This window comes from Phaethon lepturus, unplaced genomic scaffold (genome assembly GCF_000687285.1).
Source record: "Phaethon lepturus isolate BGI_N335 unplaced genomic scaffold, ASM68728v1 scaffold5879, whole genome shotgun sequence".
Lineage (NCBI taxonomy): Eukaryota > Metazoa > Chordata > Aves > Phaethontiformes > Phaethontidae > Phaethon > Phaethon lepturus.
The window spans coordinates 15,702-32,132 of record NW_010565424.1 but is presented as its reverse complement, the minus strand read 5'-3'; the positions used below and the strand labels follow the sequence as shown (position 1 = coordinate 32,132).

The 16,431-nt window shown below is 42.5% G+C and overlaps 1 protein-coding gene across 1 annotated transcript; it reads left to right on the top strand.

Moving 5' to 3' along the window:
* The first annotated feature begins 2,192 nt into the window (after positions 1–2,192).
* PAG1 (phosphoprotein membrane anchor with glycosphingolipid microdomains 1) lies at positions 2,193–16,005 on the top strand. Its single transcript, XM_010295174.1, has 6 exons — positions 2,193–2,317; positions 4,868–4,919; positions 5,464–5,560; positions 8,459–9,054; positions 13,590–13,649; positions 15,584–16,005. The coding sequence occupies exons 1-6, from the start codon at positions 2,193–2,195 to the stop codon at positions 15,932–15,934; spliced, it is 1,281 nt and encodes a 426-aa protein (XP_010293476.1). The 3' UTR covers positions 15,935–16,005.
* Positions 16,006–16,431: the final 426 nt, after the last annotated feature.

Below are 16,431 nucleotides of genomic sequence, written 5' to 3'. Positions count from 1 at the left end.
GCAGCCAGTGCAGTGTGCTTTGTAGTGTTTTCTAAATGAGGACAGTCCATCACCTCTACAGGAATGCATCCCAGTGCCTGGTGCCCATACACCGCATCAGAGAGGTATTTTCAGGCATTTAGACCAAGTTTTCTCCTGACTAAATTTGATTCTGTTTCTCTTCAGATCTCTCCATTTCACAGTCAATGTTGTGACTATGACTCAGTGTAGAAATAACCCGTGTTTTGCTTTAAAATAGAGATAAGACAGGGATGTATCAGATGCACATCTGCAATATACATTATTTTTAGAGTGGTCTGCCATTGCTTTTAAAGGTTTAATTTTTCAAGCTCTACCAAGGTAACCACAGAGGCAGATTGCTTGGCAGCAGACATCCCCAAAGAGTGGTGGCTCTTTGGTGTCGGTGCTCAAGGCTACCAGTAAGACATATCTGTGCTTTGGCAAGGTGTGCGACACCTACTCTTCCCATCCTCTGTATTTATGGGTTCTGAGAATTTACAGATTATCTGACTTTCTTATAACTTGGCCAAACTAGAAATATTTAACTACATTTTGAAGTCTGTCTTTCCAGAATTGGCAACTTTTTCCATCTTTTGTTTGTTTCTTCCCATTTTAAGTTATTGCAATGCCATTAATATCTAAAAGGAAAAAAAAAAAAAAAAAAAGCTTTTATCCACCATGGATAAATTAGTAAGAATTGGTTCTTCTTGGCAGGAGTCCAGAAGTCTGATCCTGCAAGGTAGAAACCAATGAGCCCATTTTATGTAGGAATAGGAATGTTAATTGTAAGAGCTACCTAGTCACATAGCTTAGGTGTTAAGTTTCTTCTGCTGACTCACCAGATTTCCTTTAATGTGAATGGCCTTCTTCTGGAAATTAATCTTTTTTTTTCATAAGATTTTAATAAGAAAATGGTGACATGGTGTTTTTTGATAGATATATGATATTAATACCTAATTGAATTTGCTATTACAAAGTGTGCTTCTGCTGCGAAGAAAAAAAATCTGTACATACATATTTCACATTAAAAAGATAAATATGAAAACATATGCATAAAATTCAAGTAAGTCTCAGTGGCTTTAGATGTTATTTAATCTTATGTTTGTGCTACTTTTTCATTCCCGAAAGATAACTGCTCATTTCTTAGTCATTGTATTCTATGTCAGTGTTTATCAATAATAAAGTCTGGTTGAAAGCCTGTAAATAGACTTTGCATAACCTATTCCTAAATTATGGATAAATTTATATCTTCAGCAGTGCATAATGAAAAACTTCTCTTTAATTTTGCCTTGTCAACAATGTATTACATTAAAAATACGTATAAAATTTTAGAATATATTGTATACCAAGACTTACATATCATAAATACCGTTTACCCTGGATGTTTCTCCAGGGACTGCTGTGCTGTAGCGAAAGTTGTGTTTATTCAGGTTATTAAAAACCACTCCGTCTACTTTTCTCGTTAGTTGTTTTCTCAGACTCAGATGGGGAGAAGCAAAAAAAGAAAGTTCGGTATTATTGCTCTCCAGACATACTATTAAGACAATAAGCATTTCACACAGAAGTAAGACTAGATCTGATCCACTGCAAGAAAGGTTTTTGTGGCATTCCTTTTGAAGACTGAACTATTTGTCACTGTACTTTAAGCACCAAAGCACGTGCAGGCGGGAGGCGTTGAGAGGGAAGGCGGTGAAGAGCTGCTGCAGCTCTCTTTTTGGCTTGTTAACTTTGCAGAAGTTGTAGTTGGTTTTGAAAGCTCACTTTTTTCAGTGAAGTTCTTAACAAATATCACTGCAAAATAGACTACTCTGTCCCTTGAAGTGGTTTTATAAACTTCTTCCTCCAAATACGAGTACAGAGATACTGTACTACTTTTTATTCGTGTTGAGATTGTAGATAGGTAACAGCTTGTGTTAATATTTGACAAGGTTTGTTCTGTGTCACCGTCAGAAATGTAGCTGAAAATCTCTTTGGCTGGCTGGCTTGTACTTGAAACTGTTTTTTTGTAAGATCTGGATTTGAAAATCTCTCCAGCCAGAGCTGTAGCTGTCAGATTCACTATCTTCAAAACTTGTGTTAACCTCTAATGATGTTCTTTTCTGCAGGAACAGAAGGTGCACGCAGCACAGATGCCAGCCTTCTCCAAGGAATAACCTCTTCATCCCCAAGTGACGCCAGCCTCTGCTAGTACCATGGGGCCGGAGGGTGGCTTCTTAGGCAGTGGACAGGTCCACGTCATCCTGTGGGGAAGTCTGGCAGCCATGACAACACTCTTGTTCCTCACCTTCCTCATCTTCCTCTGCTCCAGCTGCAACAGGTAAGGCTCAGGAGCTTTCAGGCAGTAACAGTTCTTGAATCAAATAGTGCAGGGATTGAAATAGGTTCACTAAGTTAGCAAGAAATACTGAGGACTTAGGTACAGAAATTAAAAAAAAGGACAGTACAAAGTATGTTTTCAGAGCAAACCTGAATTTCAACAGTTCTGTTCATTCTAAAATCTTTTTTTTTTCTTTTGCTGGGAAGGAAAAACACCATTGTGTTTGCTAGGTGTTTTCTCCTAAGCTGAAGCCTGGAGCGCAGGTGGACACTCACTGTTCACAGATCACACCACTAACCTGAAACTGAGAAAATTAGGTGGGCTGAACAGGACAAAAAAAGTATAGGTAAAAAGGAAAGGAAAACAATTTCTATGTATTTCAGCTTTGCTTTGGCCATTCCTGAAGACTAGGGAATTGATCCTGCCGTTCAAGCCAAAACGAGTAAGAATCAAACGGTGATACTAATTAACATCTTGTACTCGTACCTTCTCCATAAGAGGGTTCAATTTCACCACTACAGGCACATCTACTGACTTTGTTTATTCACATTTCAAGGCCCCTTCACACCACGTAAGCTGAGCCCTGCTGACAGCACAGGGGAGCTGGGCAGCCAGCGCTCAATCCACGGTGCCCTTCCACCAGGTCGGGCGGTCAGACCCTTCACGATGAGGAGCGGGACTGCTCTGGTCCGTATCGCTACATTTTGCCGGCATAGCTCAATCAGCCAAGCGTAGGGGGGAAAAAAAACAACCTTTGGTTTGGACCCTTATGCCTATAGAAGCATGTTCTTGAGCTGTTGGTCATTGAGAGCGTTGAGGAGGCTGTGCAGCCATAAAATACGCTATATTGGCATAAGGTGTGCACGATGAGGAGCGGGACTGCTCTGGTCCGTATCGCTACATTTTGCCGGCATAGCTCAATCAGCCAAGCGTAGGGGGGAAAAAAAACAACCTTTGGTTTGGACCCTTATGCCTATAGAAGCATGTTCTTGAGCTGTTGGTCATTGAGAGCGTTGAGGAGGCTGTGCAGCCATAAAATACGCTATATTGGCATAAGGTGTGTCTACAGTCAGCAGGATTTCTCTAACGCCCACATTGTAAAAAAACAGTTGTGGGCAAGACCAGTCCCCAGAAGTTGGTTGAAACCCTAAAAAGCATAAGTTGGAACTTGTAATTTCATGTGAGTCAGGAGAAATGCTTTTGTAAGCTGTTAGGTGATATTTCAGTATCTTCCTATTCATCCCAGTTTCCTGTGACACCTGTGTAAAAGTAGCAGAAATAGGTATTTTTTTATTTATTTAAAAGTATAAAACTTACTTTAAAAATTCTTAAGGCCACAAACATTGCACTTAGGTACCATGTTTTGTTTTGTAACACTCCAGTCCTTGAAACATCTCTAGAAAGATGTTTTTAAAACAGAGTCAAACCACTGAGTATGTCTTTGCAGTTATACAGATACATTGTCAGAAACTATCTGGTGATGCTCTTTAATAAATTCTTGTGTTGCTAGTCTGGACGCAGTATTTTTTATTTCAGGTCATTCTGTAGGGCAGGTTGTTTATGCATAAATGCAATTATGTAAAATTTCTTCCTACCTTACTCTTCAAATATAGTTGAGGACATGGAAAACTGAACAAAATCTGCTCTTTCTAAAATGTCAGAGTCAGAAAAACTTCGAGAGAAAAAATTAAGTTTTTGTAAACTTTAACTCTGCTCTGCATTGGTGCAGCCTTACTTGCTCTGTTTTCTTATTTCCCAATTAGGTAGAATTTTAACAGTTGCTACTGTAGGAAGTATGGTGCATCGCAGACTTTAGAAGAAGCACAGATTTCATACTGTCAATATTTTCTCACCTTTTTCTTGCCTTTTCATCTAGGGGAAGGACTATTATTATTTCAAGCCCATAGTGTATTACAGTATTTCAGAATAAGAGCTGTATTTCCAAAATGGTAAAAACTGGAAGTGTGATCCATACTTGAGTCCTGTGAAGTACCCAGTGAAGCAGGATTCATTTTAAAATGAAGGCCTCTGCTACTATGAAATTTGTAGGCCTTCTTGAACTGCTTATGCTTATTATTAATTATAACTAGCATCCTGAGTGGGAGTAGGCTGCCTTTTGTGGGCCTTTTCTAATTCTTCATAGGATAAACACCTTTTACTGACACAGTTTAAGGAACTCCCCAGGTAGTCTGACACCAAAACATATATCTTGTGTATCTCTGACCATTTCAGGTATGATTAAGTTCAGGATAATATTTTTGATTATCATTAGTTGTTCCTTACTGTGATCTTACGCTGAATGAGAAAAAGGGTTGTATGTGTTTGTGGTACCTCTTCAGATTTGTTTATCACCACCCTGCCTCGATGGTGACCTTACACAAAGGTCGTACCAGTCCCTGTAATAGTTTTCTATTTTCAATATATAATTCTATTTTCAACATTACTGTGAATCACCATTCTGTTCCCTGCAGGTGTGTAAGATCTATTAATGACTGGAATTTGTATATTAGCATTATCTGTAGTAACAGTTCATACATCTGTTTCATTAAGGGAAAAGAAGGCCAAACATCAGAATGGAGATCATGAAAATCTGATGAATGTGGTATGTATTTCCTTCCGGCAGCTTGTGTCTGTCTTGTGGTTGGTTTGTACCAAACTCCTTGCAAAATACTGCAGATCAGAAAATAGCTCAGGAATTTGGAGGTGATGGAGCGAGAGAAACTTTAAAAGTTGCAGAACAGGAAGAGGAGGAGAAGTTGTGTAGACCCTGGCAATCTGCACTTTCTCAATGCTCTTTCTGCCACTGGTGCACTCAGGATCTCCGGCCTTTCTTTCGCTCGTTTGCAGCGCAAGCGCAGTGGACCCATTGTCATCTGCTGTCTTCTCACGGGTTAAAGACATGGTAATGTCTATTGCCATAAAGTTTGGAAGAAAGATGAATCTGGAAATACTTGCATTTATTTGTTTTAACACCTGTAAACACAGGCACCTAGATCTTTGCGTCTAGTCAGCATGGCTTGACTCTCGTGCCCATAGTACCTGTGAATCAGAGCTCCCCAGCTCAGAATGAAATCTGTCGCATATCTATTTGTGCAAACATTTATTCCTATCCAACGGTGATTAGATCTCACTAATTTGTGTTGCAGCCTTCTGAGAAGGAGGTGTTCAGCCACTCGATCACAAGTTCGGCTACAGAGCCTCCTCCGAGCAGCGACCAGAACGGGGCACTCAGCAACGGCGAGGGTGAGTGCAGCCCCTGCGGGTGGGACGCACGGGCAGCGCCGGCCCCTTGCGCACAGCTCCCATGTTAGCTGGTGATCCCTCGAGTCGTAGGTTTCTAGCTATCAGCTTTCCAAGCACACGGTCATGCCATTTGTCTGACTGCCCTGCGTTTCCCTCTGCTCACCTCTGGAGGTCTGGCACCAGATCAGCTGCTGTATCGGAGGGCAGCGGCTGGGCATGCAGCCCTCCGGAGGGCAGTCAGTCCTCTTCGCCCAGGACATAATTCACACAAAATTTATGATGAAGTTAAAAAATGCAATGAACACGTTTGCCTTGCTGGGAAGTCAGTAGCCCATCCCATGGAGATGTTGGCATTTTAGGCTGCATCTCTACTTCCCTGCCGGGCATACATTGGCAGAGCCCTACACCCCAGCTCCCCCAGTCCTCCACACCAGCCAACACTGGGAAGGTGTTAAGGTCCTCCTCTGGGCCACCACCTGCAGATTGACCAGGCTATCAGGGAAAGGCTGCGGCATTCCCTGAGCTTGGACTGCTACGAGGTTGTGATGTGACCAGGAGATGCAGTTGTACCTCAGAGCTTTACTCCTGGAGGCTGTGGAAATATTGCAGGTCCTCCTTCAGGGACTACAGCTTTGGATCAGAATCCTGTGCTGTGCGAGGCTGTCGCTTGTATTTTTGTATTTTAGAAAACAGGCAACATAAATAGGCTCCTTTTTTTCCCTTAGTCTTTGCTGTGCTGGACGCTCAAAATGATTCACAGTGAAGTATCATTGGAAAATATTTTACTTGGCTGCACCTAAAAATAAACTCGGTCTCATCTCAGAGCCACCAGGAGCCAACTGTTGTCTCCACACTGGGCACCAACACCATGGGCTGTGCTCCTCATCCCCTACCTCCTCATCTCACTGTGCAGCCAGAGGCTAAGCTACTCAATTTTTACCCCTCAGAGACACATATCCAAAGAATTTTTTAACTTTGTTTTTGCAGCTAATCGCTGCTCCCATCCATTGGCTTGTTGCGTATGTAGGTGTGTGGCTCACCAAGGGACTCGATGCGCAGAAGGGAAGCATTTCTCTTTGCCACGAGTCACCACACACGCAGCTGTCAAAGCTGCTACTAAAAGGCGTGCTGTCAACCAGCAGACAGTTTTCAGACTGTCTGATATTACTCGGCTTACACTCTGCATAACAACCCTTCTGAATAACAGGAACCAATGTGCTTTGATTCCTTATTTATACTTAATGCATTCTTTTTGTTAATCGTTCTTTCTTTTGCTGTTTCTGCTAGCCTTTTGAGCATGGGCAGGGTTATGGAAGCAGCACCATCAGACGTTGGGGTTTTTCCTTTACCCAACCAGCCAGCATTGTGTTTACCTATGCCAGCCCATTATCTACGCCAACCCTTTCTGTGTCACTACCCATAACCAAGGAGAATGGAAGGCTGAACTCTCATTACTCCTGATTATCCCCCGAGGCTGAACAGGGTGGGGGCTCTCTGGAGCCTGTGGCAAAGCTCTGCATAGCACACAAATCCCTGAGCAAGCACCAGAAGGGTTCCAGCTTCTCCAGATGTTCCTCGGGAAGTCTGCAGGCATCCTGGGTAGTGACTAGGACACCTTGAGTCCTAGTCAGGATGCAATAGGACATTTCTTCCTATTCCACCTGTTCCTCTCCAGTTGTATGCAAGAGCCAAGTGAATGGAAATGATGTTTTCCTTTTCTTCTCCTCCCATCTCCCATTCAGACAGCAATTACCATCTCACACCTCCAGTTCCATCCTGAGTTTTTCTGTCAGGGTACGGCTCCCTGCGGGTGCTGACTGCATGAGTCTGCGTGCCCTGACCACAAGAGAAAGCAACGACCATGGCAACCACCAAATCAAGGGTCTTGATTGTTTCGGTGACACTTTATGTCACCATGTCAAACACACCGAAGGCAACGGAAGAACAGGTTGATTTTGCTGAGCGAGTACCACAGGAACTGCACCAAGAAAAGTAAAGCTATTCAGAAGCGTTTTTTCAAAGAAATGGTGTCACGTAAAGTTACATACCCTATACTACCTGAAACACACTTCTGTGTGCCCATGTGTCCATCCCTGAATGCAGGCAAGTGTCGCATGTGTGCACTCTAAGATAAGAAGTCCCTAATACCCTCTAGGGGCAGCGACACTGACCCGCTTCTGGGACTTAAAATAACATGTTCTGCCTAACGCTACTTTCTGAAGTCTAGTCTCCTCTTTTGTGCATATGGCTGGCTCGTTAGTAGGTTGTCAACCTACATTATGTGCTGCGAGACTAAGAGAAGTATGGCATAGCCTTCCAGTGAGGAGCTTCTGGCATAGCGTGCAGCGAGGCTGACTGTGGCAGGGCTGAGAGAAGTGTGAGTCAGATGAGAATTTGGCCAGCATGTTAAACAAGGTGAGGGCTAGGTAGGGAGGAAGGAAGAACGCTTTCCTTTTTGACTCCAAAGGATAAAGAGATGGAAAGAGGATTTTTAAAGGCACTTGGTTCGAGGCCTCCCACCAGCGTTCCCCATCTGAGATGCCTGAGCGGGCTGTAAGCATTCAGTATAACCCAGTACAGCTGAACATCCATGCACACCTGCACCTACCCACCCATCCCCTCCTCTTACTGTGAATGCTGTTGCTATATAATGTGACTTGCGGGTGCACGGAGTATTTAAGGTATTGTGAGAAAGATACATTAACGGCAGAGTGCAGAAATCTCTGTCACGGAAACCTTTTGATAAACAAAAAGCATGATGACCACTAGATATTTCTGGGCATTAGTATCATTCATCCCTTCCAATGAGACACAAAACCAAAGTGATGTAGAGTACCAAATCACACTCACCTTACAGTTACACATTTGTTTTAAATATTTCTGTATAATTTTTTCTAGTGCTCTCAGAGGACAGTACAACTGCCTGTATCCAGCCTTATGAAGAAGTACAGACATCTGTCTCTGATCTGCTAGATCAACAGGATAGTCTTGGAAAGTCTATAAAATGTCACCAGAGCCGGGAACTACCCAGTATTCCCCCTAACAACACCATGGAAACCATCATCTCAGCTAGAAATGCAGAAAATGATCAGGGTCTTGGAATGGAAGGGCCTTATGAAGTCCTGAAAGACAGCTCCTCTCAGGAGAACATAGTTGAAGACTGCTTGTATGAAACGGTGAAGGAAATTAAAGATGTTGGAGCAGTAGCCAGCATGGAAGGGAGCCGTAACAGCAAATCAAAGGCTTCTTTGACGGTTTCTGAAGGTCAGAATCAGATTCCCGAGTGCAGAATTGAATCAGCAGAATATGCATCCGTTGACCGAAATAAAAAAAGTCGACAAAGTGCTAATTCAGAAAGCCCTCTTGACAACACACCAGATGTAGAGGATGAGCTTCCCCCTCCGGTACCCATGAAACTTCTTGATGAAAATGAGAATGTGCAAGAAAAAGAGGTGGAAGAAGAAGTGACGGAAGGAGCAAGTAAACCAGAGAAGGTAAACCTTGTCCAACAGACAAATAATGATAGAGAACGTATGGGTGGGAGATGATTTTTTTTTTAATTATGCCAAGAGAAAAACCCCAAACACTGCAGGTGATGCAAGGTTGTAAAATATGGGAATACGAAAATGTACAGTATAGTCTTTGCATTATAGGCATTCTATTGCAGCCTATATTTTGGATTGTTGCAGTATGCACTTCATAAGACTTTTCCCAAATACTACATATTAGAGAAATTGCATAAGAGGCCTCTGCTTCTTTGTTTAACGGCATTATACTTGTGGGAGCTGTTACAAATAGGTATGCAGTGTCTCTGCCAGCATCAATATCTTGTTCAGAATCCCCGCCTTATTTTTTTCTAATGAAACCTCAGTTTACAAAAAGGAGAGGGGGGCATTCTTGATGGATTCCCTAACTTTACATGTGTCTCTCTTGTTGGGACACCTTGACTTTGCTGTGCAAGTGTTGGGCATCTGCTCAAAGCCACTCATCTCGTCTCTCTCTGTAGGAGAGAGGGACAGAAGGAGAGAGAGTTTGCAACTGTAGGCTTTTATGTTTGTCAAATTCTGTATGTCACAAGTAAACAGAGTGATGAATTTCCACCTGAAATCATGGCCAAAAGCGATGTTTTCTCATCAGCTTATTCTTTCTCCCAGCCTAGTGACAGGTTAGTGGTGAACTCTTTGAAAAATAGAATGGTGACATTTTCAACAAGTTATTTTCCCATTTTTAGTTTTTCACCAGAATTAATTTTAAAAATGCTTTCAGGTCATTGCACAGAGTTTTAATAAACTGTTGAGTTTGCATTTTTCAGAACTAGTTTAGCTAACTTATATTTGTGAATGAGGGAACTGTGATTTTAGCAGATTAATATAATTTTGGCATCTGAGTCATCAAATAATATTAGGTGTTGATGAAAATTCCAAAAAAATCCTTAAGATGCGATGTGACATTTTAATGTAAACATCTACCTGAAAAGTCATAGCAGAACTGAGGTATTGTTACTTGTTTCTGGCTGTTCTCTTATTTGAAGTATTTCAGTAATCCAGGCAGAGGGCAGAAAAATACCTTGTTAAATAACTGACAAACCATGTAACCTATAAAGCACAGTAGAGTCAAAATGAATGAACTGAAGTCATAATATAAAAATTGTTTATCTGGACTCTTCAGTGCACATTCTTACAGATAACAAGCTTGTTAACTAAAAAATTAAGATGTGATTGTCAACAGTAATCCACCAACACTCCTCCCTCCCAGATTCAGGCCATATGTAATTTCTAATTAAACTTTTAGAGAAACAGCTTTCCGTAACAGTGACATTTTTCCTACCAGGTGTGAAAAGACTTGCAGAAAATCATCATGTTTCCCAGGCACCGATACAAAGGCAAAGCATTTGCTGCTCTGTAGCTCCCCAGCACACTGTGCATACAGTGTCAGTAACTGCAAGGAGTGGGAATTGATTAAAATGGTTCAGGTTTTGAAGGATTAATCAAGAGATGACACATGCAGTCCCCTAAGTGCCAGAAAAAAGGTGTTTGTCTAATTAAAATTTATTCAGAGCTAAAGCCATCCTGAGTTAAAGCTTCGGCAGTATCAGATCATTGCCGCGTTCACTGCTAGGTACATGCATTATGCATCGAAGCGTGCGCCTGTCCTGTCCTTGAGAGCTACAGCTGCAGCAGAGTTGGAAATGGTAATTGATGGAATATATAAATGTCATTATTGTTGGCGTTGTGTGGGGAGGTGGTTGCGGGATTGTTTTTCTGCTGTGATGATGATCATTTTTCCATTTATTTTGCTGCTTCAAACAATGCAGAGCAATGCCTGTTTTTTCTGGTGTGGCAACCAAAACCAAGATGTTTATGGAAACGTTATGTTATATTGATAACTCTTTTAGTTAAACAGACTCCATAGGTGTCTCTCTTTTGCTTCTTCTCTTCTGAGGCTACTTAGCTGCCTTGCTTAACATCACATCCATATCCCAAACTTGTCAACCTTCTGCCCTGACCCTGGTGAAGAGAGAGGTTGGGCATAAGTCGTGCGAGTCTCTCTCACTGCAGTTAGGCTTTGCTTTAGTAGGGCACAAAGAAGGGACAGGCAGGGAGGCTGCTTGTGTAACTGAGCCTTGTACCTGCCAACAGACAGAGACTGATCATGTCCAGGCTGTTTCAGTCTCACCCTGTAAAAGAGGGCAGCCAGGATGATCTCCAGCCCATGCCAGTTCCTGAATCACACTTCTCTGGGAGAGAGCTAGGTGGACCAAGCCAGAGACCGTTCCAGTATGTAACAGCATGAAAAGGATAAAGGATCCTTTCAAGAGCCAGATGTGCAATGAACGGGTGAAAATTAATTATCTAAATTGGTTATTGGCCCAGCCAAATCCTTTGGAAGGTTTTGGTGAAGAAAGACACCTTTAATAGCACAAAGCCTCTTACAGGCCTCTATCACCTGGAAAAACTTGGGCGTAGTTCTTCTAATAAAACTGCAGAGGAGGAGTAGTTTTGCTTTAGCTCTTCCTTTTTAATTGAAAAAATGGAAGTGTGGATCTCCTTTTTCACCCAGGTCTTCCCGGACTGAGCACTGGTAGAAATGCTCTCCATGTGTACATCTTGGCTGCTGCCATCTGATTTCAGACTTGTGCAGCCTGAGGATGGGCAAAGCATCCCTTACAAATGCACCAGAGGAGAATGGTCTTCTTGTTCTGGTGCCTGACTCAGGAGCAGCAGCTGAGCAAAAAATCAAGGGCTATCAAGGAACAAAAGGAAAGTGGAGGGCACATAAGGACACATGCCTGTTTGTGTTGCTCCTGTTGAGGTTTCAAGCATAATGTATAATATTGCTAGGTACAAAATGTTTAGGAGTGAGTATTTTTTTCAGTTTCCAAGATGACAACATCCTCCAAAATTGATGTGTCACAGGTTTCACATTTAGAAGAAAGAATGCTAGGCCCCAGGAAAACAAGAACTGGATTGCCAGCACACTGGGGTATTTTTCAGTAATTGAGTGGGAAACTGTAGAAGGGATCCTGACATGTGGTGCTTATAGACACACTGATGAGAGAAAGTAAATTCACTGAAAAATTTTGCAAGCACATGTTTGTTTTAATGTGTGAGGATGAAATTAGTAAGTTACTCCTCAGCACAAAAAATATCCTGCAAATAAGAAAGACTAAACTGAGCTGTTTGTAGTGAAGCAGATCTAATAAAGGGCCAAAATACTTTTTAACTTCTCCTTTTTCTTTTTTTTTTTTTTTTTTTTGGTGAATAAACAAACCAGAGGTTAAAGAGCACATTCTCCAGGCGGTGCAAAGGAAGCAAGGGCGTTGTTAGGTGTGAGGGAAGCCCCCTGTGGAGCAGCAGGCAGTGCTTTGGGTCAGGGTCTTCATCAGAAGTGCCCCAGGGGTTTGAAGCTTGGTATGTACCAGAAGTAAAAACACCAAGAAAAATGGAAGTAGGAAAGAATCTATTATAATGAACCTCGGGGCAGCAGGGGGGGAAGTCTTGTGTGTCTAGGATGTGCCTGCAAGCGGTATTTGACTGTGCTCAAAATAGCTTTACTTCTTCCACCTTGGTCTGCACTGGAGGAGGTCTGAAGTATTTTAGGTGGAGAATTCACATGAAACTCCAAAATACATGACAAACAGTGCTGGAAGGCTCCCTCTGAATCACTGTGGAGCAGGAGTCCAGCAGCCTTCTCACCCCAGGGGGAAGGAATCACACGGTCACCGTGAAGTAACCAGTGTCTTCCTTGCCATAAAAGTCCTAAGACATGTTTAATGAGAGCAAAATGCTTTTCCCCCAATGTTTCGTGACCTAATTTCTGCATGATGCTTTACATGCTTGAAGTTAGACTTGATACCAAACCAAGCCCTCCAGCCTTTAGTAACTTTGCTGTGTGAACTAGATCCAGGCAGGTGCTTTGAGGGTTGAGCTGCCCGTCTCAGGGTGGGTTGCAGCAGGTCTTTCCCGCGTTCGCGGTCGGAGGGCTTGCGAGGTGGTGCTGCTGTGCGCCTCTGCACAGCTGCCGGATTTCCTGGGGGAGAAGGAAATCTTGCAGCACTTCCAGGATCCACCGAATGAAGGGTGACAATCCTCAGGAAGGTGCCAGTTGAGTGTTATTCTTTTGTCATCTAACAGCGTACCGGAAAATCACGTGGAAGGCCAACTAGTGTGTCACAACTGACTTTTAAAAGCTGACTTTTAATTGTTCAAAAGCCCTTGCAGATGCCTCCTTGCTTCATTAGAAGTATAAAAACAGGGATACAGCAGAGTAAAGTTTGTTTTAACCATTACATTATTTTTACCCTTTTCAGGTCAGGACAAGAGCAGATACATTAAAAAGCTCTACTAACCTTAGGGCTGTTATTTTCAGAGATGCACTCTGGATATTAGGGATATTAGCTATGTAAAATGGAACTAGTGAGCAAATGACCATAAAATATAATGTATTGATTTTAATGGGTGGGTTTTATTATAGGTTTCACACTGTTGACTGGTAATAAGCCTTTTTTTTCTTTTTTCCTTTTTTACAGAGGCTTAGTTCAATGTCTTACAAGTCTCGAGAGGAAGATCCATCTCTTACAGAAGATGAGGTAGGTTTCTGGCACAAAATTCAATACTAACTAGAGACCTTTTTTTCAGGCAGAAATTAGCATAAGCTCTGCACGATTAAGCAGGACCTAAGAAAGGTGAAATTTGTCTGAAGGGAAAATGAAAGCCGAAGTTTCTCTGCAGAGTTTGTACTGCCACATTCCTAAGATCAGAGCTATTCTAGCATACGGCTGCATCAGGCCAGTAGGTTAAAAAATTGTGTCAGAAAATAACAGGAAGCCACAATTAGCTGATCGTTAGGGCAGCTTCTTGATTTGGATGATGATCTCTACTTAAGAATAATAATCAGGAGCCTTTTGAAACATGCTCCACCTTCCCCATGAAAAGTGTTTGGGGCTCTGGGAAACAGACGGAAGCACACTAAAAGCACTGGAACATAAACTGTTCTTTAAAATGTCTGTTAGTCAAATAAATTGAGGAGATTGAAACAAAGACAGCAAAGTTAAACAGAAATAAGGTTGCTTGTGATCATTCCCGATATACCCGTGCAATTTATAAATACATTCTCCAGACATAAAAGTAAACACAGACTTGGCACTGAGCTGTGTGAGCTAATGCGTTCTGCTGGGAGAAGTGCTCCCAGATACTAATGAATAAATTGATCCTTGAGCTGGGGTCATGTAATTTAATGCTGGAAAGGGCTGAAGTATGGATGAGCAAAAAGCCATTTTTGTTTGGTTGGCTGAAATCAGTAAGAAGTAAGAAGTACTGCCATCTGCAATTGGATGTCTCTCTTTCTAAAAAAAAATAAAATACAGAATTAATGGAAGCAATCTGGTCCATCTGCATCAGCCAGTGTTGCTTAATGGTAATGGACATTTTCATGCCAATCTACTATTTTAATTGGATTGATACAAATCCTGTTGCCTTGCATGCTTGGGAAAGTCTTTAAATGTAACAGAAGAGCTATGTTGCAATTGCAGTGTTAGGTACCAGAGAAGCAGGGAGGGAATTTCGGCCACCTGCCCTGTGCAGGGGGTAGTAGCCACTTGGACTGGGAGAGGGGGGTCACGAGTGGGTCCCTGTCTCGGCGCCAGCCCCAGTGAGCCCTGCGTGGAGGTATATGCGTGGACATGGGCCTCTCCTTCGCCTCTTCATTAAGGGCCACCTTCCTGCACTTGGTTAAGCATACCACCTCCTCAGAGGGGATTTTTGGAGCTAGGAGTGAGACTCCGGCTCCCTCTCGTGTTTATAGTAGCTGAGAGGTTTCAGCCTCTAGCCTCAAGTTCTGGTAACGCAGTGGCTGGGATGCAGCTCCTCTTTGTAGGCAGAGTTTAGTCAACAGAACAGATCTTGCCTATCAAGGTTGGCACCGACTATTCGCTATTTTCTGCTGTGGGTAATTTATCTCCTGATTTTTAATGTTCTCTTCACGTGACTCCTTGGTCCTGCCAACAAATACACAACAAATAAACACAACAATATAACTGCTGTCCTGCTTGGGTGTCTGTAAAAGCAGAAAAGTACCTGCTACCATTAAAAACCCCAAGGATCAGACAGCATCATTCTCCTACATTAGAGCAGCTAAACCTGATCATCCCTTTGATGTCCGTCTCCCCACTGAGCCCAAGCTGGCTCCAGGACTATAGCAAAACTTGTAAGAGCTCCTGCTCACAAAGCCATTCCCTTTTGTCCTGGGTCTACTTTGCCTGCAGGGGATTTATGTTCGAAGAATTTTTACATTTATAAACTTCTTTTATAAAGCATTCTTTTTTGGAAAGAAAATCAGTTTATAAATGCATGCCAGAAATAAAGGTTTTATGAGAAATCCTTTTTTTTGTAAGAAGGGATATGTTTTTATTAGATGATCCTGTCTTTTCTTAAGTAACTGACATCCTTGTGGTGGAAGTGGTACATACAGGCACACAAACGGTATGCCATGCTTAAATACTCATCAAGTGTCTCCTTTTCGTAGATCTCAGCCATGTACTCATCAGTGAGTAAGCCAGGACAGGCCATCAAGGCACGGGATTCTCCTTACACCTGTATTCAAGAAATTGCATCTCAGAGGTCCCCATCTATTTGCAGTGGCCTCTATGCAAGTGTGAAGGACTTTGAGAACACCCTACATACTACCATTGTGCCTCAGTCAGCAGACAGACCAAATGGGGAGCTGGAGCCTGACTATGAAGCTATCCAGTCAGTGAGCCAAGAAGAAGACAGGACCTTGTCTGTGCCTAACACAAACCACGCTGCTCTTTCAGGAGAGAATGACTATGAGAGCATAGGGGACTTGCAGCACCACAGGGATTTCACCAGACTTTAACTACTCTGGCAGGCAGATTTCTCCACTGGTATTTTCAAAGGAACATGTGAAACACGGAGAGGGAAGCGCTTCTCCTTTTGAGGAATAAAGCTAAGTAGAGGACAAAAGTTATGAAGAAGCAATGTATGTTTTAGCCAGGGTGTGATACCCGCTAGGTTATTCTGGGTGGTGGATGGAGGCTCACGAGAAGGAGTACGTCGGGTCAGAATGACAACCAGAACAACGTAAAGGCTTCTTTATTGTTAGCTCCAAGATGACCAGAATTTGGGAAGGAGCACCATGCTTGTCATCCCAATAGGATTACATACCAAAAAGACTGCCTTTACACACAACTCGCTTTTCATTTTAAGAGTTTATTTTATGTCATTTGCTTCAAAGTGTTTTTCAAGCATCATTTTTCATTCAGGTTTGGGCATCCACAATGTTGAGCAAAATCACAGATCATTGCACCTCAACTCAGACTTGCTTTGCAGGGCTGGGGAAGGCATGCTCACTTC